Raw genomic sequence first — 24,488 nt, forward strand, 5'->3', positions numbered from 1 at the left:
CAGAGAGTTTCTCAGCTAAATCCTTTTCATTACTAGTGATAGCGGTGGCTTTCTAAAGGGCAATGCATTCTCACTTCAGTTAGCATTTCACCAAGAGAATAAAAGGTAAGAATGATCTTTAAAGCAAACGGAAAGACCAAACCCAGGCATTTAGCCCCCTGTTATTTTAAGGTCCAAAGATTTTTCCTTTTATCAGTCACCTCCTTTAAGTGTCCTTTTGTTTTCTCAATACAAGCTCTGAAGATGTCAAATGGACTTCAAGCAAGAGAAGAAATAACTGCGAGCTCTGAAGGAAGAAGCCTTCAGCGCAGAGACATTTGAGTACTCATCTGGGAAAGACAAGCCGAACATCAGTACAAGTTATCATAAAGGGGCTGGCTCAAACGTAAGGTTGTGAAAGCCTTACGTGAAGTTGTGAGCTTCTTTTTAATTGCACAAAGAAGAGGATTTGTTCACATGGAAGTCTTCATTGATTCTCTTTCTGAAAGAATACTCACTTTTTTCAGCTATGGCCTAGATCTCACCAATACAGACAAACCAGAACTGCATGTAAAATAATTATTTCCCTAGAAACTCTGCCTCTGTAAGTAATTACTCCTTAAGCAATTCTTTTTTCTTAAAATTTACCTGAGCTCATGGGTTGAGGTGACTTCCTTAAGAAAATTCAGCTACTTGTGTTCCAATCATTTATGGACAGATACATAAGTATTTATGACAAATCATGAAACCATACTGGATCCATACTACTTATCTTGCAAAACTTGTTTCAGCTTCGAACTGCATAGGGGAAGATACAGTGCAGAACCAACATCAAATTGCTCATCCTAGCACACACCTGGAACAACATTGTCCTATTCTTCTCAGAATCAGACGGCTGAACATGACTGGGTGCACTTGCATGTCTTCTGCGTGGCTGTATTTTCAGGTTTGTGTCATGAACCCTTCTTTGCATAACGGCAGTAACACTGCTGCACCGGGAGCGGAACTCTTGCTGCTCGTCAAAGCCAGAGTCCTCTAAAATTCGCTCTGGAAAGGAGCCACGAGTGCTGGCCAGGTTGGTCAAGTTGGTCTGGCTGCCAATTGTAAACATCGCAGCATGTCCTGCAGTGTTACTTGGGCTGTCCAGCTCCTCAAATGGGCTATCCAAAGGAGAAGCTGGCACATTTCCTTCACACAAGGGTAAGTCCAAACTTGACTCGTTATTCCGCTGCTCGTTTAACAGTTTCAGACGCTGGCGCTCATGAAGGCTGAATTTCTCGATGCAATCATCAATTAGTGTGGAGGGAGCTTTCTTGTGAGCCACTGTCACCTTTCCACAATATAAGACCTCAAATTTTTGAGAGTCATAGAAGGCATCTTCACTATCCTTACTTGGTTTGGCATCTTCTTTCAGTGCTGCTTTGGAGACTTGTCTTATGCTGCTGATGACATCAGGAACCTAAGGGACATTTTGAAAGCTGTTTAGTAGCCACAAACAAGATCACACAGACAGTGATATATCAAACATTTGTTAATGTAAATATTTACACAAGTTATTTCTTCAGTAGAGTGCCACTAGCTTCTTGGCTGACAATATAAAAATAATAAATTCTAAATTCTGTATAGACAATTTATGCAGTGGAAGCAAAGCAGATAATTTTTACTTTTTTTACTGGAACCTGTTTCGGAACATAAGATTTTAAATTACCAGAAGGTCTACTGACAAATGTTCACTTTTTTTTTTTATTCCCCCCCCCCCTTTTTTTTTTTTTTTTACCAAGACTGCCTTCTCATCTCTGTAGCCCACTTCCCACATCAGCATCTCTTGCTGATGTATTTTGCATAGGGCCATCACTGTTTCTTTGTTTTTATTTTGCAGAGCCAGATATTCCATTCTTAGGACAGTTGTGGAAACAGTTTTGTGAATGAAAAAGAGACCAGCAATCCCCATCAGTTTCAACTGACAGTTTTGGAATACAGGCAGCAAGTGTATGGAGATTTTACCAAAGTACCATGTACAATTGCATTAGCTCTTGTTTATTACCTACTACAAAAACCTTACCCCATCCATCCTATGACATACCTTACTTTAAGGGCATACTTCCATGCTGTTTCAGTCATCATGCAATGAAGAAGCAGACCCAAATCTCTCTTCTCTTCCGTCACTTTTACCTACAGATTCCTACTACACCCTGTAAGGCCAAACTGCACATCTCCAGTAGAAACCCTCGATTTCAGCCCTGTATCACCCAGTCTTTTAATGCCACCTGGTTCTTCCTCCATTTGATCCTACTCACCTTGGGAGGATGTCTGCCTTCAGTATCAGAGTATTTAATACGCAAGCTCCTTTTTCATCTTGCCTTCACGAAAGAAAACAAGGACTTGTCCGACTCTACTAACCACAGATCAGAGTGATTCTAGTTGCTCTTTCGACAGTACCTACCGCTGCTTAACCCAATCTCTTTCTCACCAGGTCTCATCCTCTCTGGAAGGATAATGACTGGCATGACTTTGCATGCATTGGGGAAGTTACTAGTGACAATGAGATCAAGAAAGGATATCTATCTGATTTTCTTCTCAAGAGAAATTGCTTCTCAACACTCACCTAATCCAATACAATCAATCAACAGCTTCTGTATTCCATACAGCCTCTCACCATATCTATAATATTTTACAATTTTTTTCAAAGTATTTTTTCTGTTAAAAAAAGATAACTCTGAATTCACACCTTAGTAAGTAATCCATGCTCCCTACAGTATCTCTTTCTTTCAGTCACAGGATACCAGTTGAAACTTGCTAATGAGGCAGTAATCTTATATGCCAATACTTTTCCAAGTCACAGCTGAGAATTACGTTGTCTTAATCCCCGTCTCCCATTACACACTCCTCCTCCATTGGGCATTCAATTAAAATCTGCTTCCAGTTCATTTATTGCAAAATGAAGTTCAATTACCTTAAGATCTACTGACCATTTGCCTTTCATCCCTATAGATGTCATCATCATCTCAGTTTTCAGTGAGGCTAAAAGTTACTGTTGATATGACACAGACACTGGAGTGTATTTAATCTTCACTCATTCTCATTACCAGGCTGCTTTACCATTGCCCAAAGTGTGCTTTCTCCCAGCCATGCCAGCTCAGCTGGACGTGGACAATTCTTACTTTATACATGCCAGTTCATATTCCAAGATGAAGCTCTTTTTCCACTGATCAGTCCTCTTATTCTTTCTATGGTCTGTGATTAAAGCATCTCTAGAGTTTAAATCCCTTAGTTCTCTATTTTAGCAAAATTCACAAGCTAGCTGTCTTTTAATTAACTTTTCCTTTTTTAGAATACAGAACCCGTTACATGACAATTCACTTACATTTCTATTCAAAAATACAGTGACAAATGCTAATTTTACTCAAAACACACAAATGCTACATGCAATCAAACAGAATAAACAATGTCAGCTGTTTAATCAGCAATTTGGATTTTTAAAAAAAGTGTACCATCCCTTCTACTCCAATAACTGGGTTCTGCCACTTGCTCATCTCTTCTGAGATAAAAGACTGAAGAAGAAATTCTGAAGCCTTTCTAATAATGCCCAATAGCCTCCTAACACATCCTATCCCTCCCTCCCCTGCCAGCACATGTCCAAACAGGCTGGGGATAAGACACTACCAACTCTACCGCAATAGGATTCCCCATCCACCCACTCTTCTCTCAGACATCTCCCCCACAAGCATACACACGGAGTTTTAAAGTAATTGCCATTCTATTTTAAAATACACCCTACCATCCTGATATTTATCACTTGGTTTTATCTCCATCTTTTCCAGATGGTGCATACTCTTCAGTCACTTGTATTCGAGTCACAATTACTATTTCACAATCCCTGCTCCCTCTATGGCTTTTGCTTCTACCTACCACATAGGTAGGTACAGTATTTTTATTTCAGCATAAAGGGATCCTAGCATTAGAGCAGAGGTTTCAGCTCATACTGCCCAACCAATCCTTATTCCCTGCTTTGCTTAGATAACCTTTTTTACAAGCTATGTTATTTTTTAGAGTGCACCCTCATCAGTATTCACTTTGTTCCTATTTGATTTCCTATTCACAGAATTAAAGTGATAAATCAAGGTGAAAAATTGAGACCCATTTAATCTTCATAGTTATGAATACTTTTCTAATATACAGATGAAAACGCTGTAATACAGGGATATCACAATGGATAAGAAATATCTGTCAGACAGTCCAGAAGCAGTTCCAGATGCTCATTGGTTGTTTCATGGATTGTCTAGATAGTGTGGTGTGAAAAACAGCTTCAAGTATAAGATGCAAGACATATACAAACATTGCTTGGCAATTAGTCATACACATGGATTTTATTGGTCTTTAGTGTAGGAGTAACTGTATACTGATGACAATGTGCCAGCTTGTACTGTTAGACCTGACTCTCTTCACTTCCAGAGTGATAATACCCCATCAAGAACCAAGCGCCACTGCCATCTGAGACACACCTGATCAGATTACAGTATTTTCATTTAATGTTTTGACTTTGGGCAAAAAACATAACTGGGATCAAGCAGAGTCTAAACAAGAGTTTGCATCTATATTTTCCTGAAATGCAAGATACAGGAAAAATTACACCATTATCAAGCACAGCAACCACCCCAACGTGGCTTTTTCTTGTCTTTGGCATATATAATTGTTTTTTTGACATTTTGCTCCTCTGTGTATCAAGAAGCCCCAGTCACAAAAGTTTCGCCATCAAAGTTGTGTAACTTTTTGGATTTGGATATTAGCTTACTAGCTGTCATGTTGAAATTGCAGGGAAAAGTTAGACAAGGTAGTAAGCAGAATGGAGATTTTAAAATACTGTATTAACAGGATGAAACTGCTTAACTATTTTTAGAAATCAGTTTAGTAATATTAAGATGACAGACTCCTGAAACAATCAAAACTTATTAATTTGTTTCCAAGTTCTAGTATTTCCCTGTAGCAGTCTCAGGAAATTAAGCAGTCAAAGGGGAGAAATGGGATTCTTATTCCTGAAACCCATAGGGCCACTGCAGATCTTCCTGGACATATACTACCAGCTGTTACAGTAGAGCAAAACAAGAAGGTTAAATAAGTTATCGCATAGTTTTTCAGCATTCACCTGTATGTAAAGAAAATATATCCTTAAAATATTTAAGTAATTAATCTATTTAACGTACTCAGAAATTTCTGTCATCAAGCCTTGAAGTTAGTTATGTCGAAGAGGGAGACTGGAGTAGAGGGGGACAGGGAGTGTATTTGCAGGGTGAGAGGTAGACTTCCAGCCCGAACAAAGCCAGTGGTGCTATTGCTGGAACAATGCAAGAAGAGTTAATTCTCCCATGCTTTGCCTCTCCCAGCTCCCATGGTCTAGGGGCCTATCACCTTTTTCCAAATATTGCTGGGTAGAGAAGGAGAAGATGGCTATGTCCCAAAAGGAGTTACAGAGGGCTTCTCAGGCAGAAAGGTAGGTGCCGTGACAGCACAGCAGTTCTCAAACCAGAAGGAGAAACCAGAAGCATAATGCAGGCCATGCCTATATGTATTATTCATTAAGTTTCCCTTAACTGTTGAGAAGTAGCAGACTATTACATGAAATGGAACAAGGCAGTTACCAAAAAAAATTTTAAAACAGTACAGTGATAGGACAATACAAGCTTGTTCGAGATACACATATTCCCAGTCTACATGAATTAACATTATAAACATCTTAAACTGATATTCTAAATGTCAATTGTCCAATATATCGTATTTATTGACCACAGAATGTAAAAAGTCTATTAATTTCTCACTTTAAATGGTAAAGAGAAGAAGAGGATGAGCTCCTAAAACAGAAGCTGCGAAGTCCTTAAGAGCTAAAACCCAGGAGCATGCATAACACCCGGCAAAAAACTGACAAGTTGTCAAAAAACCAAAGAAAAATACTGACAAGGTTCATGAGGAACTAGATAGATGTGGTATATTATCTAGATGAAGGGACTAAACAACACGCTTACTCAAATATGTTGGAACAGCACACAAAGCTTTCTCTAATACAACAGCGACCTCGTGCCTAAACAGCTACAGGCACACTGAACACTGTCAGGTATTAATAAATTGACACCAAACAAAATGGATGCGAGAGCTTCAGATGAGGTTTCCTCTCCTCCAGGATGTCAAGAGCTGCACACACCTGTCAGGAGACAACAGTGGCATGTGAACTCTAAGACCCTTGAAACAGTGCTCATAGTAACTCCTAAATGAATAGAGCCGGGAGAACTCAGAAGAGCAGAGATCCTTCTTCAGGGCCTGTACTAAAGCCCCCACAAATGCAAGAGGCCAAAAGGACAAGGATGGACAGTGGGCACTGTAAGTACAAGACTAGACCCGCGATACTAGTTCTGCTCCTCAGTGTGAGGAACACTCCAAAACTTGGTCGAGGAGGAAAAAAAAAAACAACAAAAAATCCAAACCACCAAAACCAAACAAACAAGACTGTGAGTTAAGCTTAAGGCAAGTAAGAAGAGCTCCATAATGACATTAAAGAGGCAATATTTCACTCCAGGGAAACATGATCAATCTAATAAATCTAACTAAAAAAAAAAAACCCACACTTGGGAAAACAAATTAAATCTGTTATTATTCGTATTTGAGTAGTCTAAGATTGTATGAATCACTCTTCACCCAATTAGGATCTGATTCAATACGTGGCGATTCAATAAGCAAAGCTAGCTCTACTCAAATCAGAACAGATGGCACTGGTCGAGAGTTCTGCACCACCTACAATAGATTCATCTCTGAATATACACAGTGAGAAGTAAAGCATGATAGGGGTTATACTGTCCCAAACTGTGTTTACTACAGACAGTAGAGTTTTAGTAAGCTGAAACTAATGGCAGCATCAATTTTAGCCAAATGGCCCCCCAATCTATTCTATTTGCACCTCACATGCCCTTTGCCCCACCTGCCCCATGACCTTGATTACAGACCTTATGAGCTACTGCAGTACATCATCCATTTGGCCAGCTAGAGTAGAATAAGGCTGCAGTACTTCACCTTGGCTAGAAGGCAGACGTACAGCTCTGCAGTTCATGGGCTCCATCCAGTTCTGTCCCCTGTGACTAGGCCTACAACAGGGTCAATACATAATGGAGAGCAAACACCTTCCTCGCGCATAAGTAGTACGCTGTTCAAAGTGCATGTGAGTAGTACTGCCAAGAACTGTTCTCCTATACATTGAGAAACTTCACTGTGTTCAATGCAGAAATGTATTTTCATGTTGGAAACATCAGTTTAACTGATGAAGCTAATGCAAGCTCTTCCATCTGACTTGATTAAAACCAAGGAGAGGACTACAGGAAAATAATTAATGTCAAATTAAAACTTTCTCTGCATGTCTTCTCATGTCATGCAGGTAGGTTTTTGTTAAAATTAATTCCAACTTTATCAATCCTGCCTTAAAATCCCAAAAAAGAACTTTAGTTATGAGGTGTTCATCACCAATATCTTGAAGTCGCAAAACAGAGAGGCTATCAAGCCTACTAAATCATGCGTGCTGCAGCATAACACTAGAACGGTTTGTCACAACTCTAGAACAGGCAGAGTATCTCCATGGTGATACTGCACGCTTTCTTGAATAGCGGTGACAGAAGTTGAGGCATTAAAACAACATACTCTCTTTGAATTTACAACAGCCTTCAGTGAACAAAAGGTGGAGCTCCCCTTTTTGCTGGAGGGATAACATTCAAATTCATCCCTCAGTAATTACCAAGTGGTGCTTTCAATTTTAACCCAAACCTTAGAACTTAAATGCTACGGATATTGCAAAGAACAACAAAATTCACTTGTACGTAATCATTTCCACAGCTGGACAGAATCTCCCTGTGCAGAGAACCTGCAGCTCTTCTTAGCTTGTTTCTGGCTTCCACATGGAAAATTTCAGTCTGTGAATTTATTAAAAAGGCGAAGCCCCTCTTCATACCATAAACATTAGCATGACTGTGAAGTACTGATCTAACAAACATGCCTAACAAATCTGGCTACTTAATGACAGCAGTTCCAGCAAAGCAATTATTTTCAAAGCAAGGAAAAAGCTCAGCCCCTCTCACTCCATCACCACACGAGGTGCAGGGTCAGATCCCTTCCACCATACAAAGAGATGCGAGATGAATTAACTTCACGCACACGCGTTAGGAGCGGTTGGTACCTTCTGGTTCAGAAGCACAGGCATGTCCAAATAAAACCGTCACCAAACTTTAGTGTCACGAACATGAGGTCTCAGGAACAGATTCCTGGGATTAGCGAGTGCAGAAAGATCCCCCTCGCAGAAGGGCTGGCAGTGCTGTCGCAGCATTTCCTCAGGCTCGGTTCCTGATATCGCGGCACAGCCAGAGCTCCACGCAGCAACCGTTATGCTTCAAAAGCCAAGTATTTCCTGACTTCGGGCTGGAAGCACCCGCGCTGTCTCAGATTTGAATAACGAGTTCCACTCACGATCTAGCTATGTGTACTTAAAAATGAACAAAAGAGAAACAGGATACCGTCCAGAAATCAACATCCCATGCTTTGCTAATTACTGAAAGAGTTTGACATCTATCAATTACAAACCAGCGCAATGTGAAAAAAAATTAGAAGCAATCAGACATGACTCTCCTTTCAGTTAGTGTTAAGTTGCATATCCACAAGACAGGAGAACCCAGCCACAGCAGTGAAACATGAACAGAGACAAAATAAGCCACATATCACATCCTGCTATGTATCAGGCATTGGACACTGAGGCAAAGTTTTTATCTTACACAAAAACACACCCAAATGCCAGCCAAAGTGCAGATATCAGTAACTATTCTCAACCAGAAAGAAGGGTGGGAGAGGGACAATTGTTTCTTTTAAACTGCTATAAATGTTTTTACTGCCATCCAGTTAGTACAGCACTGATCATCCAGACCTTTTGTACTTCTAAATCTACAGCAGTCTGCTGCTTCACACGCTGGTGACAGTGCTCCACTTAACAGTTTTCACCATTAAAAAAAATGCACCTTTCCGATAGACATAAAAGACCAGCTCGGAATGATTCAGTTTATGCAGTCACACAAGCAATTTGTTGACTTTGTTTATGCTAGAGATACTCAGAAACTAGAGCGGAAGAATTTGTCTCCATTGGCTGACTTAGTGCTGAAAGAATACTGACCATCTTCGGTTTTACAAAAATGAGGAGGAGGATTTGTAGCCAAAAGAAATGCTACCACAAAGGGGAAACAATAATAGCTGAATTGCTAAGCATTTCTATAACCCACCTGCACTTAGGGTACTTCTAAAAATATAGTTTAGAAAACACAAAGCAGGCCGTAATAAGCATCTGCCATCAACTCCAGTTCATTCTGCTGCAAGTCTGGGCTAACACAACGCAAGCCCAGAAGCAGGAAAGCTGGAATACCAGGGCTAGCAAAGAAAGACCCAGTGAAAACAGCTTTTGGAGCTTCAAGCTCTCATCCCTGGCAGCCAGCGCTTTCACATTTCTGCTGTTCTCTGCAGGTTCATGAGTGTAGCCAAAGCTTACAGCAACAGCAAGCACATGAGGAACAAGCCAAAAACCTATTAAAGAATTGCATATAGTAAAGTTTTGCTTTCAGGAGACAGTCTTTCTCCTATTTGCCTGGCCTATATTTTTTTCCAGGTGACTGGTCAGGACCCAATTAGGTTTGTTTCTAAGGAACTACTACAGAGCAATGCACTTATTTTACTCTGACATTCAACTTCATACCATATATTGGGGAGATCACATACTCCTGCTGAAGCCAAAAGCTGAAGACTACGATTAAACCAGCCTAAAGAGAGAGATCTTTAGATAGGTAAGCTAAAACGAAATAAAATAAAACACAGTTCTCAAAATAATTCTTACTTGAGATGAACCGAGGAATTACTTGTGCTGTTTAGTTTTAATACAGTCAACAAGCAGAAAAAAGTCTACCAGAGTTGCACGGCTTACACTTAGAGAACCCACCACATTACCTAATTTGCTACTGAAAACTTGTAGATCACCTAACATGTTTTGTTTGCTACACATGCACACAAGATGCTGCTTTGCCAAGTATCCAAATTTAAATAAGCAGTATAATGATAGAAAGTGGATCAAGTTACTTAATAGGAAAGAATGTTTAAGAGTTACAAGATTGTTTAGATGCCTGAGCAGACAACAGATGCCTTTTTTTATACTTGCATGCAAGCACCCTACAGTGGTACATCAAAGAACTTTAATGATGGCAGTGACAGCATAGCCCAACAGGAACATTGCTTTAAGTAAGAAAGGTTCTTGCATTCATTATTTCGCTCCTGTGTTTAGCCCAGTCAGGCCAATGCTTTTATACCTTTGCCACCTTTCAGATACAGCTCACACTCACTCTTCTTGAATACCCATAGAAGTGTCAGTACAGAGGTCTCATGACAATCCTTATGTTCTTTGAATACGTAGACTAGTAAATCTCAATTCACCTACCAGTTACATACTTTGAGCACACACAAGTGCTCTCAAGTTTGTTTCCAAGTTCAGGACATAGTTCCCAGTCAAAGATTTAGCCAAGTACAGCTTGCTTGTAACATCAGTTAGTCTTAAACTTTCCAGCTGCTTTAACCCAAGTTCTTCCAAACTATGAGAGCACAAATTTAGATATTAACTAGGAATTTTCTCCTGAAAACTCTGCATTTTTAACTTAATTTGGCACTTAATTTTCTAGTTAGAGGTTTATTAAAGAAGATGCTGTTTTTAAGAACTCCATCATATTTAACACATACCCTATTTTAAAAAGGGCTTGCCTGAGAAGATAAGGCTGTCACGTGGACGGTCCCAAACAATTAATACATTCTCTGCATTCATTTCCTTTTGGGGGGGAAAAAAAAAAAAGCTACAGTTGGAGAGCTCATTGAAGTATTTTGCCCATTTATGGTCACTATCCACTTCTCAAGTACAGATCAGATAGCGAACTTCATTTTAGCAGATTTAAAGTGCAAGTGTTAAGTCTGAAATAAGTGCTCCATGCACCATGTTTAAGCAGCAGAGTTTTTTAATTCAGTAGTTTTAGATAGAAGCTCTCAATATTTTAATCTTAAAAGATGAACTAACATGTTGATTCACTATGAAACGAACACTGTGGATATAATGATATGCCTGTTTTTCCCTAGTCAAGAGATCAAGGTTTCAGGACTCCTGCATGGCAGACCGTGATGACTCCTAAAGTGAGTATCAGCCCAGATTTGCTTGAAGACCACCTGCATCTGATTTCCATGTATGCCACCACCTTTATAACTTACTTGCTACAATAACCACCTTCTTCTTCTATCACTGAAGGAGAAGATGGTAAGTGGTTAGTAATTCAGCACTCACTCCAGGAGATGGGAAAAATTACAGACTCTATTCAGTCTAAGAGATCTAGGAGGTGTCTATATATTTGGTCCAGAAAAAGTCAGGGACTGCAATAACTTCTAGCCCCCTTAATGAGGCTAGAAGTTCCTCAATTACATGAAACTAAGGAGTGAGGTCTTTTCCTATTTGATGTTTTTCCAGAAACTCTTGACTGCAGTATTGAGAAGTTTCAGGCTACAAAACCTTCCTTAAAAAAGGTTCTTCTTGCAAAAAGTTGGACACCAAAACAGTATCAAGCAGCAGGTGACACTGTGGCAGAGACACAAAAGAAGTTACTACTGGGTTCAAGGCTCCTTTTCTCAAAAGGACATTCACTAAGAAACTGTGAAAGGCAAATGCACACGATTTATCAGACAGTGTGCATGGAGCAGAAAAAAAAAAAAATATGGATTCCAACCTAATAGCCTTTCAACAGCTTCTCCACCCCTGCTAAGTAACGTTCATTAGTTTTTTAGTACTTTGGAAATACACACCTGTACAAGTTCCAGCTTGTCCGGTAATCTCACAGTTCACAAGAGCAACCGCATTATCTTGCGACAGTATCAAATGCCTAAGCAACCAGTAGTACAATTAACTGTTCCCAGATAACAACCAGCAAACAACCCTAGCATAAACACAGCGAAAGAGGATTTCAAAGCCATATTGATCCAGATGCTGAATTCCCAACTGCTTCGAAACCAGGTGTTGGGCAAAGCAGGGAGCTTCCACCTAACTACGCTTTCTCCAGCACCGGAGTCTTGAATTACCACTTTGCCCGACAGAGACAGAGGAATAGTGAATACCATGCCTGAAGGCAGAGCTAGCACACCACAAAACACCAAGCGCTACTCTTGCTAGGAAGTCACAGTAGTCTAATCTTGTCAATCACTGACTGTTAAGAATACTAAGATTTCATCAGCTGCTTATGTTAGCTGTGAAGAGTTAAATACAGTTAGATAGTTACGGTGTTCAAAAGTAAATCTGTACAGACACAGTTCAATGGATATTTCAGATTTAATAGCTGAAAGTAATTAAGTGTATGGTTGTTTTACTTTTTCACACAGAAGAATTCCAAAAGAGTTACAGAGTTACTGTTAATAATAAAAAAAGACACAGAGGCAACAGAAAAGGAAATGCTTTCCCAGAAAGCTTTGAGACAAATGAGTCAATGAAGTAAAGAGCCAGTAACGTCCTTTCAGAGGAACAGCTTCATAAGGTGAGACTCTTGCACTAATAGTGATATACATGATGAATAACCTAAGGGTTTGATAAAGACACATAAGACCATTTGCATATATTCCCAAAAAGCTTGTGAGAGAGTGTTTTGTTTTCGTTATGAATCTGGGTTCTGTAAAACTGTAGGGAAAAAGAGAGCATAAAGGCACTCAGTTACAGTGTATGGAAGAAAACACAATAGGTGATGAATCAAGACGGACAGGAAGAAGTTGTTTCTGAGGGTACATGGGGAGTTTCTGTTTGTTTTTTAGGCAACATTTTCATATACCTCAGGTAAAGTAACTTTTGCAATGCTTCACTAATTGCGACTTGTAGAAACTACTTGTTTCACTACTGGTAACCTTACTTTTCTCAATTTAGCATGCCTGGTATGTGATAGATATTTCAGAGCCAGCAGCTGTACAGCACTGCCTGACAGTATAAACAATAAGATTTAGGGAACCAGCTTTTGGAACTGGCTTGAGTCTACACAGGTAAGCAGAACAGGTAGGTTGTGTTAACTAACTAGAGCTAACATTGCTAACAACATTCATAGGAAGAGTGGCATAGCCTTTATCGTGTCCTAGAAATACAATCACAGATATACCCAGGATTTCTGGAATTTAAGTTCATTATTCAAGCACACCAAAGCCCACACTGCTTCACCTCTGCAGCAGCATCTTCATCTTACTAGTACTATTAGCACACCTTACTTGGGTACCTATGCATTAAGGTACGTTGCCTGCATGTAGAGGAGAAGGGCAACACAGCCCCAATGTCTAGGGCTTGGCAAAAGTATGCTTAAATATAACATGGCAATCCCCGTCATGTGGCTCTTGTTGGGCCTGGAAACTAAATTCCCATTTCTGGAATGATGGGGGGAGGGATCGGAAGGGAAGAGTGGCACTGACAAAACAGTATTCTCATGACATTTAAATAAGTTATTTTGAAGGATAATACAAATCCCATTCACTTAGATTACCACAAGAGTTTCTTAAATCATTTCAGCTAAGGTATTACTTGTTATGCTCAGCTGCAATCAGCGAGTCCTCCTTTCATAAAAGATGACAGTTTTATCTGGACCGATGAACTTAAAACTCAGATTATCCATAGATTGATCATTCTTCAGCTGAAGTTATTTTTTACTTATGATACCCCAGATTATGAAATATTTCTTTCCGCCAACTGAAAGTCAGTTTGCTGATGAGAGTTAGCAGTGAACACGTAACTATTAACGGAAATCGGAAAATAAGCTCCCCTGAGGATGAACTTCATTCCTCCCACCCATCAACTCTCCCTCCCCTGGGGGAGCTTAGCTTATCTGAAAATTAGCTACATTAGGAATTTATTCTTGGTCATGTCTGGATGTCCTGTTCTCACTGAAGTCAAGGCTGAAACTTGTTTTGCAAAGCCAGAGAGGAAACATGTCAGTTGTATCGTAAGAGCAAGCACATTTCATAATATATCTGTTCTGTGCTTCCCAGCACTGTATCTAGGAAGACAAGATATGTCTTACTCACCAAGCCTCAGCCTTTTGTGTGGTGGGATTCGCAAGCATGCCTTCCAATTTCAGCTGTGACACCCACAAGGGCTTCCAAAACAATTCCATACATTTCTATATGGTAGATACTGGCACACTTCAGGGAAGAACAATAGAAATCTCAACTTCAAGGGTTATCCCAAACATGACAGAAATATGCAACACTAGTTACATTTATGATTCTCTGGGGAGTTTTTAAACAATTTGGCATAGTCCCAGATGCTGTAGTATCTGTTAGTTCATGAGCTCTCAGGGAGCTGAAGCTAGCATAGGACACAAGTTGGCACATTCCTGCATTTTTTGCGCTCAGAAAAACTTAACATCTTGCATAAATTAGGTAACTTCAAAATAGAATTAGGATACAATGAAGCAGGTGGAACATTCATAGTTTATCAAGAGAATTTTTATTAGAACTATAAAAGCTCAGAAATGAATATGGACAGTCAGCTGGCAGCAAAATCTGAAAAACACACAATTCATTTGAGAAACCCAATTAAATTCATAGACCAAGATGGAGTTTAGATCATAGGGATTTACATGAATAGAAGTGAGTAAAACTGAATGCATCTCCGTATTTTTAGATGAACAGAAACCAAGTTGACCCAAGTAGAAATCTTTTTTTGTTTGAGTTTGTTTGTTTTTGTTTGGGGGGGGGGGGGGGACACCTCTATAAGAGGGTTATGATGCACTGGAGCAAACAACGACAAAATTGTAAGTTAAAGTAGTAGAAAAACATAAGAACAGACACATTTGCTCCCAAATCCAGAACTTGGTATGTGAATTAAAGTGGCATATGAGAGCAGCTTTCTGCAGTGTTGCAACCTGCCTAGCTGAGGCTGCTCTCTACAGATGCTTGAACCTATGTCCCGTAAAGAGATTTTTACATGCTATTTCCCTTCATGGGAACACTGGGAATGACTAGCTCAGACTTGGATGTTCAACTTAATATCACACTAAAAGTAGTGCACTTCTGAAGAGTCTATGAGGTGATGTAAAAGGAGCTTCTACTGACTCTACTACATAAGACAGCTAACATGCGTTTCATGCTGTGTGGAGCGGAGATTTCCATTTTTCTGAATTTGATCTGTGATCTTATTTTTTCAACATGCTTCCTCTCCCCAAGCAGTAAGAAAGTATGAGAGGACCCAGTTTATGCCAAGGTCCTTATGCTTATCACAATCCTTCTTCAGCCTGTCTGACTGCTTCAAAAGATGCATCACATATAAACACACCAATCTTGAATTAAACAATTTGGAATGGCTCACCAGCATATGACATTTGAGAAACTGTATTACTTTCCATTAGTAGCAGCTTCATGATGATTGTTAGCCTAATCTATTTAGATGATGCCTGCTCTGAGGCTGACCATAGCGAAGAGGGATTCTAGAAGGACGCATGAAGTAGAGTTGCTGCAAGGAAATTGTAAGGCTCAATAGCATTTTTTATACAAACGGTAAAAAATGCTACCGAACAGCAAATTTAAAACTTGTACCCTCTTTTTGTATTAAGAACACAAGAGGAAAGCACTTCGAGCACGCATTAGAAATCAATCCATGTTAAAGACGTACCGAAATAAGAGCTAACCAAAGAGGAAAAAAAGACTGTTACCTACAAATTCAGTTAATTATGGGGACACAGAACAAAGCCTGTTTTAAGTTGCTGAGTTGACAGGTCTGAAATTTTTAGGTACAACCAAGGAATTACAGTCTTTCAAGTTAAAAAAAAAAAAATACCTAAAGTGTCAAAGCTGAGTGCTCGTCACTTCTGGAAATCAGTCACTGGTTTAAGTGGATAAATAGGTAAGTAGGAGGCTAATTTTAAGGCAGTACTTCAAAGAGACATGTTAGGTAGTAACAGATACACATCATGTAATAACATGCTGGCATTATACTGAGTGTTCTTAAGAGACATGAAGGTAAAATATAGGATTTAAGACATACAATGCTTATTTCCAATGGCAAATATCTAAATACTGTAAGATTCAGATACTAGCGAAGAACAATTGGCAGTGCTAGTATTTTATTCCGTTTTTTTTTCTGTACCTATGGATGTAGGCAGGAAATTAAGATCAAACTGAGGTCATGCTACTGTAACAGATTTTGACTGTAATAAAGATTTTACCAGAAATAAACAGAGTCATCTATACAGGCAACTTCTGCCAAGAGTCCTGTATTGTTAATATACAGCTACACCGATTGCTTGCTGTGTATTCCCAAGCAGTTAAGAACTGTTCATGATGCACAAGCTCCACAAATAGCCCCACCTCAATAAAACCTGAGGGATGCACACTTGCCACTCAGAAATTAGGATTCCCCCCAAACTTTAAATTATGTCTGATTTCATAGACTAGAAATTTACAGTAAAAGAGCTGTCACTTATTCTTCTAAGAAGAAAATATATTTGTATAATTTTACCCAGTTTATAGAATACCCTACATTTTCATCCTAAAAAAAAAACCCCATACAGATAGTTGGAAGAATATTTATGTACTATAGAATGATTTAAAAAGAGCACCTTTATTTGCTTCATAGTTATGATGCATCAGCTTCAGAACTTAGAAGATTCTTTGCATGGAAAAAAGCTGTGGACAATGAAAGTAGATACTTGATGAAGGAAGCAATAACCGACTGCTTTTTGTTCATGTTCTTCTGAGTTTTGTTCTTTCAGGGTTTTGATTTACCATTCTTTTCAGGGGGAAAAAAAGGACCTGTAGCTATAGGAGCTGTCAAATCCTGAGACCTGACATTCTGGTAAGAACAGAGTATATGCTAGTTAAACTTTTACAAATCACTTATGATGTTAAAATATGGATTAATACAGTGCTTTGGAATCTGCAGTTCTCTGAAGGAATGCACCTGGAACTAGGTTCATGCAGCTAACAGTTCAGTTGTATCGGCTTAAGCAGTACTTAGACAGTACTAGCCCTCTCAAACCAAGCAGTTTTGCTTTCAGAGCAAGGCCTGGTATTTTAAGGCATGAAATTAGTTTGGGGAAGAGATGAAAGAGCAAGCAACTCCAGCTGCTAAAAGCACACTCACATTTGCGGTCAACCCCAAAACTCCAAAGCATCTATCAAAACTGCAGTGGACAAAACAGCGTAAGTGTTTCTTACCCCATAATTATATGCAGCACGATTAGAAAGCCTCAAATTTACGAGAATTACTGAAGTAGTGACTAGAGGACAGATGAAACTCCTACCAGAAGGGGAACCCCCTAAACAGCTGGTCCTTAGAAGGGTTTCTATGTGCAGCTGGGAAGGAAGAGATGCACCTGGAAATTGAGATGCTAAAGAGCTTCCCACCACCATCTCCCCAGTATTTTCTCAAGTTATGACACCAAAAATGTTTACTCCTAATTATTTATTGTTGACAGCAGGCTGAATATGAGCCAGCAGTGTGCCCAGGTGGCCAAGAAGGCCAATGGCATCCTGGCCTGGATCACTGTGGCCAGCAGGACTAGGGGAATGATTGTGCCCCCTGTACTTGGCGCTGCTGAGGCTGCACCTCGAATCCTGTGTTCAGTTTTGGTCCCCTCACTACAAGAAGGACATTGAGGTGCTGGAGCGTGTCCAGAGAAGGGCAACGAAGCTGGTGAGGGGTCTGGAACACAAGTCTTATGAGGAGCGGCTGAGGGAACTGGGGTTGTTCAGTCTGGAGAAGAGGAGGCTGAGGGGAGACCTCATCGCTCTCTACAATTACCTGAAAGGGGGTTGCAGAGAGGTGGGTGTTGGTCTCTTCTCCCAGGTGACGAGCGACAGGACAAGAGGAAACTGCCTCAAGTTGTGCCAGGGGAGGTTTAGACTGGACATTAGGAAAAATTTCTTTACTGAGAGAGTGGTGAAACACTGGAACAGGCTGCCCAGGGAAGTGGTGGAGTCACCATCACTGGAGGTGTTCAAGGAACATGTGGACATGGCATTGCAGGACATGGTTTAGTGGGCATGGTGGTGTTGGGTGATGGTTGGACTTGATGATCTTACAAGTTTTTTCCGACCTTAGTGATTCTGTGAAATGTGATTGCGGATGTTGTTATGTTTCTACAAGGCTTGGTTGGATGCTTACACCCACAGAAGGTAAGAACATACTTCTACACACTCATTTACAAAAATCATCAAGTTTTGCCACCCCAGTTTTACCCAGCGCTTTCACAGGATTTGTGAGAAGGCTTTGCCGAATACAGACTAAAAACTGCGGCTATGTGACTCTACCCAGCAGCTGCTGCTCATGAACTGGCTAAAATGGCCTTTCACAGCTCTTAAGTCCCTAAATAATTTAAAAATATCTAACAGACTGAATAGGGGAGGGAGCTGCTCTTTATAATACAACAGGTCCCTTCATCACTTTAAGAACAAAGCTGTATTTGTATTACTTCACCGCTTATCTGAACACCGCCCTGCGCTATCTAGTGAAACACACACCATGCTTTTGTGATAAAATACCCCATGCTAAGGCAGCCTTACCTTTCCACCAGGATATGAACACATGTCCCAAGCCCCATTACAAGCACCACAGAAAGAGCCAATTTCAGGTTGCTGTACTCAGCTTGGATTTAATCAGCTGCTGCTCAGTAAAGCCTCCGCACACCCACAAGTCTGAAAGAGTGCTAGCCGAGTAGCCAAACATTTTCAGACAAATGCTACTTGCATAGTGTATTAATAAGAAATTAATTAAATTACATACTGTGCCTAAGTCCTACATTTACTTTGATAGCATAAGATAGCATAAGATGACAAGGGAGGACAAAACACACATGACTATGGCAGAGGCGGCCTAAGAAGAAACGAGGGATCCCAATGCTTGGTTGAGGTTTGTTTGGGTTTTTGTGGGTTGTTCCCCCGCGCTCCCCGTTCCTGAATGGAAATTGCAGGATGAATGCAAACCCTTCATGTTTTCCTCTGAAGAGTTAAATTTCCTCAGCTTTAGTACCTTCCATTGTTGCAACCTAGTGCCAGATGATGTCAGCTAGAGTTTATCAGAAGACCTACAAAATTAGTCTATAGGGCTGAAAGAAACCCTGCATCCTTCATACAGGGAAAAAGGACACATCCAAATAATTAAGACCTCAAGTTTACCTTTTGAAGTAGATACTTCTAACTACTCTTCCCTCTCCAAAAAGCCACACTGAGGTTTAGGAGCCTGCAAGCCCCTCTCAGCTGATTAAAAATTGGATGGTGTATTGGGTGTAGGTGGGAAGGTTTTGGTAGCAGGGAGGGCCCCTGTGAGGAGAGCCCGGGGCTGCCTGGTACTGGACACAGCCGGCTCCAGCGGACCCACCGCAGGGCACGGCTGAGGCCCGCGGCCAAGACGGGGACACCTTGGGGAAAAGAGGTTTAAGAAAGGGCAAAAAAACCTGCCACACAGGCAGAGCAAGGAAGAAAGAGTAAGAAACAGCCCTGCAGACACCAAGGGGAGAAGCGGAGGTGCTCCATGGCGGGGAAGAGATTCGCTGCAGCCCCTGGAGGAGACCACACCAGATCAGGCTTTCCTGATGGGAACTGCAGCCCGCGTGGGACCCACGCTGGAGCAGGGGAACAGCGTGAGGAGGAAGGGAGCAGGAGAGGAGCTGTTATGGACTGACCTCAACGCCCATTCCCCATCCCCCCTGTGCCCCTCAGGGTCGGGGAGGAGGTAGAAGAGTCAGAAATGAAGGAGTGAAGTTAAGCCCACGAAAGAAAGGGGCAGGGCGGGAGGGAGATGCTTTAGGTTTTGCCTTTCTTTCTCAACATCCAATGGAACCGATTTTCCCTCGAGTCGGGTCTGTTTTGCCCATGATGGTAACCGGTAAGCAATCTCCCTGTCTTTGCCTCCGTCCACAAGCTTCTCCACCCTATTTTTTGCCTCCATCGGGTTGGGGTGGGGGTACAAGTGAGCAGCTGGGTGGGTGTCTGGCTGTTGGCCACGGTTAACCCACAACAGATGGTCGAAAAACAGAGACACTTACAATTTTTGTTACTATCCACATGCTGCTAAAGAAACTTTTTTATTTTTTCCTTCAAACACAGACTGGTTTTACCCCTGGATTGTTCAGACTGTTATACACCATAGTGTGGATGACCAACGCATAACAGTCGCTGAACTGAAAAGCCAATACAGGGACCAACATGTAACAGTCGCTGAACTGAAAAACCAATACAGGGACCAACGTGTGCCTTTGCTACTGGTGGCCAACTGACAGACACACCGAGGGGGCAGACTTCAAGCATCAACACTCGGCAAATGCTAATGCTGCCTCCAGGACTGCTGCCGAGAGCAGCATCTCAGTTCCAGGACTCAAGGTGCACACCACTACTTTATTTTGATTTTAACTTGAGATTTTTGCATCTTAATTTTCACATCAACAGCCACATTCAGCTGAGTGTCTCAGCTAAGAGCGTCCCATTTAGACAGACAGAAACCAAACAGTGAGACTTTTTTTTTAAAAATGAAATCCTGAAGTCATCAAGGAAGGGGCCAAGAAACACCCACATGCAAAGGTGCAGTAAATAAACCTTCCAACATGCATAGTGGGCTTTAGAGCGCTTGGCAAAGGAACAGAGGTGTGGCCAAGAGGCTACAATGCCCATCCTCATTCCTATTGTTTTGCTATATTCTCAAGGTTCAGTGAGGACCCTCTGCAAGTACTTTTAATTTTAAAAGCAGAAGCTACTAAGTATTCCTCATTTTATTCTGAAGGGCAAAAAAAAAGAAAATAATTTGTTTACTACAGTGTTCATTATATTTACAAAGGCAATTTCATTTCTTTAGCAGAACTCTCAAGTAAGTTTGCTAGTAAAAGATTAAGGTTACAACACTGAATTTGTTAGAGTCTAACTGCTTGAGGGAAAAAGAAGAACTTGGTTTTCTGAAACACTCAAGAATGAGATGAAAAATGGAGACCTCCACTCTTCCTGGCACTAAACTCCCCCCTGCCCCAGCAGTGTTTCTCCATTATTGTAAAAATGTAGGCTTTAATCTCTCCTTTCAAGGCCATGTCCAGAAGAGTCCAGATAGACTGACCAACCATTTCTAGTCAGCAGGTCTTTATAAAAGGACAGAGGGTCTTCCTCTCAAATCCACCTGCAAGATCAGAGTTTTAAATACCTACATAGGTTCATCTGAGCTGATATATGCAGTAAGATTTCTAGAAAGTAATTGTATCAGAATGTTTGAACAACAGCAGTTTAGCTGTAAGGTCAAAAGGGTTCGTTGGGTTTTTGGTTGTTTTTGGGGTTTGGCTGTTTGTGGTTTTGGTTTTTTGTTTTGGTTTTTTTTTTTTTTTTTTTTTTTTGGGGGGGGGGGGGGAAGGAGGGTGGTGTTTTCTGCTTTTAAGTTGATGACTTTTTCCCACCTAACCCCTGACAGCTGAAGTAGCTCATCTGTTCCTTGGAAATATTACTCTTTTTTGGTCCTTCTGTCCTACATGTCTGACTAACAAGCTAGAGAGGAAATGCTCTTCATTTCACTTGCTAGCAGTGGAGGGGAAGAGCAAACAGAATTTTAAAAGCTTCTCTACTTCCATCTGACTTTTTTTTAAAAAAAAAAAAGGCCAAGTCTTTATTAGACCTTTATTATGTCTTGTAGCCTATGCTGAAAAAGTTAAATCTGCACATTCTTCCCCTCCCTTCCTCCAGAGAGGAGGGGAAACTCTTCCCAAAACTTGAGCCAAGTAACAAAGTCCACCTTTCCCAAGAGGAAGATGATAGAAGATAAAGCTTTTCCCTCCCTTTCACCTGTGTCATTCATACATGCAGCTGCATGCTGACACTTCCCAAAGCAGCCAGGTTCTAACCAACCTACAATAGTTCACACAAAGGGATCCAGCAGCATCCACTTAGTATCTCTGTTAGTCTTTATGAAGTCACTCATACTACCATCATTTTCCTACACATTCAAGGAATCTGATATGGTTTGGAAGATGCCACCCTCTCAAATTTCAGCAACAGGGAAAAGCCATCAAATACTTTTTTTTTTAAATTTTGTAAAAATACAGTACTGAGTCTTTATGCACCAAGCAACTGAAAACACTGCAACCGTGCAACCTGAAGGTGAACTTGGAGAGATAAGATATACAGGAGCTTTACAGTGAATTCTGCTTGGAGACACTTAAAAGCACTGGCAAGCACTGTCAAAAATTTGGTGAGAATTGCATAAAAAAAAGATTAAAAGCTCCTATCTTCTGAAGTCAGACTCTATTCATATCCAAGTTTATTTTTAAGCATCAAGTTCTGTGTCTTCATACTTCAAAAAATGGTATTTCAGATACTTTATTCCCTCGTGAAGTCCATTTATATTACATAGCACATAAGTTGCATGAAAAGCACTATCTGATCTGTGGTGGCTGACGAACAACAGACAGGACATCTGCCCATTCATCCATGCTACCACTTAATGGAACGGCCTCATAAATACAGAGCAGAATGCCAAGAAAGGCTGCTCATCTCATCTCGCAAAAAGCCAAGACAAAGCCTTTCTCAAACGCTTTTGCAAAGCCAAAATAAATTCTGTATAGCTCCTGTTTAACAACAGACTCTTGAGGAACTTAAGAAGAGCTTCAGCTGTTAGGAAGGAAGTTATTTGCCTAACTATGGTTCTTCAGTCCAACTCAATAGGCCTGGGAAGAGAGTCAGTTGTTCTTAAAAGCTTGTTTTGAGGATTCAGGAGAGGCTGCATCTGCACATCTCCACTTTTGCTGAAAGCGTAGCCAACTTAACCATTCACAGTCGTGTTCCTACTACCTACATACAAGTGCTTGTAGTGACAACCAGGATTTGCTACATTTATTTTTTATACACCCTTAGGTTCCTATTAAATTCCAGGGCAGGAAGCAAGGCTGATTTCTGTTTACAAAGCATTATCATTTATCATTTCACAGAATGAAACTATAAAGGTGCAGTGTAACAGAACATAACAATGCTCATTTTTTTCCTTTTTGTATAAAACTAGTGTTCAGAAACAGAACTCAGAGTGGAATTCCACATTGCCTGACTTAGTTCAGGTCTTAGACAAGCCCTGTCACTCACAGAGGTAAGCATTTGTCTCAGTTACTGCTAACAGGTAGCATCCGAAGTCATTTTCTGGGAGACAGGCAGGAATATACAGAATGCTGCTCACGCACAAGCAGCTGTGTCCCATCCCCAGCGTCATGAGGAAGGATAATACTGAGAAATTACATCCTCAAGCACAGATCAAGAGAAAATACAGTCAGTGGCCTTCTTTCGCTAGGAGCTACACCATGTGCGGAGCTTAAGCTTCATTCCTCACTTCAGGTATTTCATCCTCTCAGGTGTAAATAGAGTGCCCCAGCTTCTAGACAGCAAAAGGAGAGAATGTTTGGAAGGAAACACCTACTTACTTAGAGAATAGTAAAAGACCTTATTGGGATGTCCACAGCTAATTTGGAGGTGCTTCATCTGCCTTTGTAAGGGATCATAGTGTGCTGGCAGGCTTCTCACATGGGAAGAGTTGCATACCCAGGCCATGGGAAGGGAAGGAATAATCACAGGTCCCATGTGAAACATCAAGGACCATCTATAGGCACCTTGTAAGGCTCATTTCCTGGCTAAAAAAAGGTTTTGAAATTGCATCATCAGTTCCTTCTTGCCTTCCCCATTCTCATAAGCATCTACGGCCCATGTCTCCCACAGAATTTGACCGCTATCTCACCACCTTAAGATCGATCTTTCTTGGGGAAGGGTGAGGGGGGAGTGGAGAAGAGAAAGTGAGCAAGTGGCTGTGTAAAGCAGAGACGCCCACACAGAGGAGAACAGTCAAGCATGTACTGAAGGCATCTGTTCTGCTCAGCTGGCCAATACACACACAAGTGTGTGCACAGCAAACATCAGCTGCAGCTGGCACAACACACCGATTCTTGCCCAGCAACTAGCTGAGAACATAGGATAAGCTGGAAAACTAAAACTGTTTAAAAAAAGAGAATTTGATAAATTGCTTTATATGAAAAAAAATCTTATTGTGCATTTTATTTGTGTATTTTCCCTTCCCTCTTATTTCTGCTTCACTTCACCAGATGATTTCACATGCATTTTCCAGGAAATGCTGAAGGCCTAGCAGAATCTTCTGAGCTATCCAGCAAATTACAATACAACTTTCTTATCTCTTTTAAATAGGAGAAAGTGGATCAAAACGAGAAAGTCTGTAACTCATGAAATGGCAGGAGTGTTTGTTCTGCAGCAATCTGGACTTTTCCCATTACTGAATGAGAAGCTGTATTACAGTTTTACATAAACATTAACACAGTGTTAGTCATTTCAGGCACGGTGAAGATCACTTTGCTTTACAAGTTCAATACCTCCTTCCTACTCCTTCTCAGCCACACACACATTGCAGTATTTCATTGGTTACAATCATAGCTCTCTAGAGCATT

The 24,488-nt window shown here is 40.7% G+C and overlaps 1 protein-coding gene across 1 annotated transcript in view; it reads right to left on the minus strand.

The window, feature by feature from the left end:
• Nucleotides 1-24,488, minus strand: part of TBC1D4 (TBC1 domain family member 4) — a 115,397-nt gene that overhangs the window by 46,501 nt on the left and 44,408 nt on the right. The window contains exon 2 of the mRNA XM_059826992.1: nt 836-1,438. Within this exon, the coding sequence (XP_059682975.1) occupies nt 836-1,438 (603 nt within the window). The remainder of the gene's footprint in view (nt 1-835; nt 1,439-24,488) is intronic.

This window comes from Gavia stellata, chromosome 1, assembly GCF_030936135.1.
Source record: "Gavia stellata isolate bGavSte3 chromosome 1, bGavSte3.hap2, whole genome shotgun sequence".
Lineage (NCBI taxonomy): Eukaryota > Metazoa > Chordata > Aves > Gaviiformes > Gaviidae > Gavia > Gavia stellata.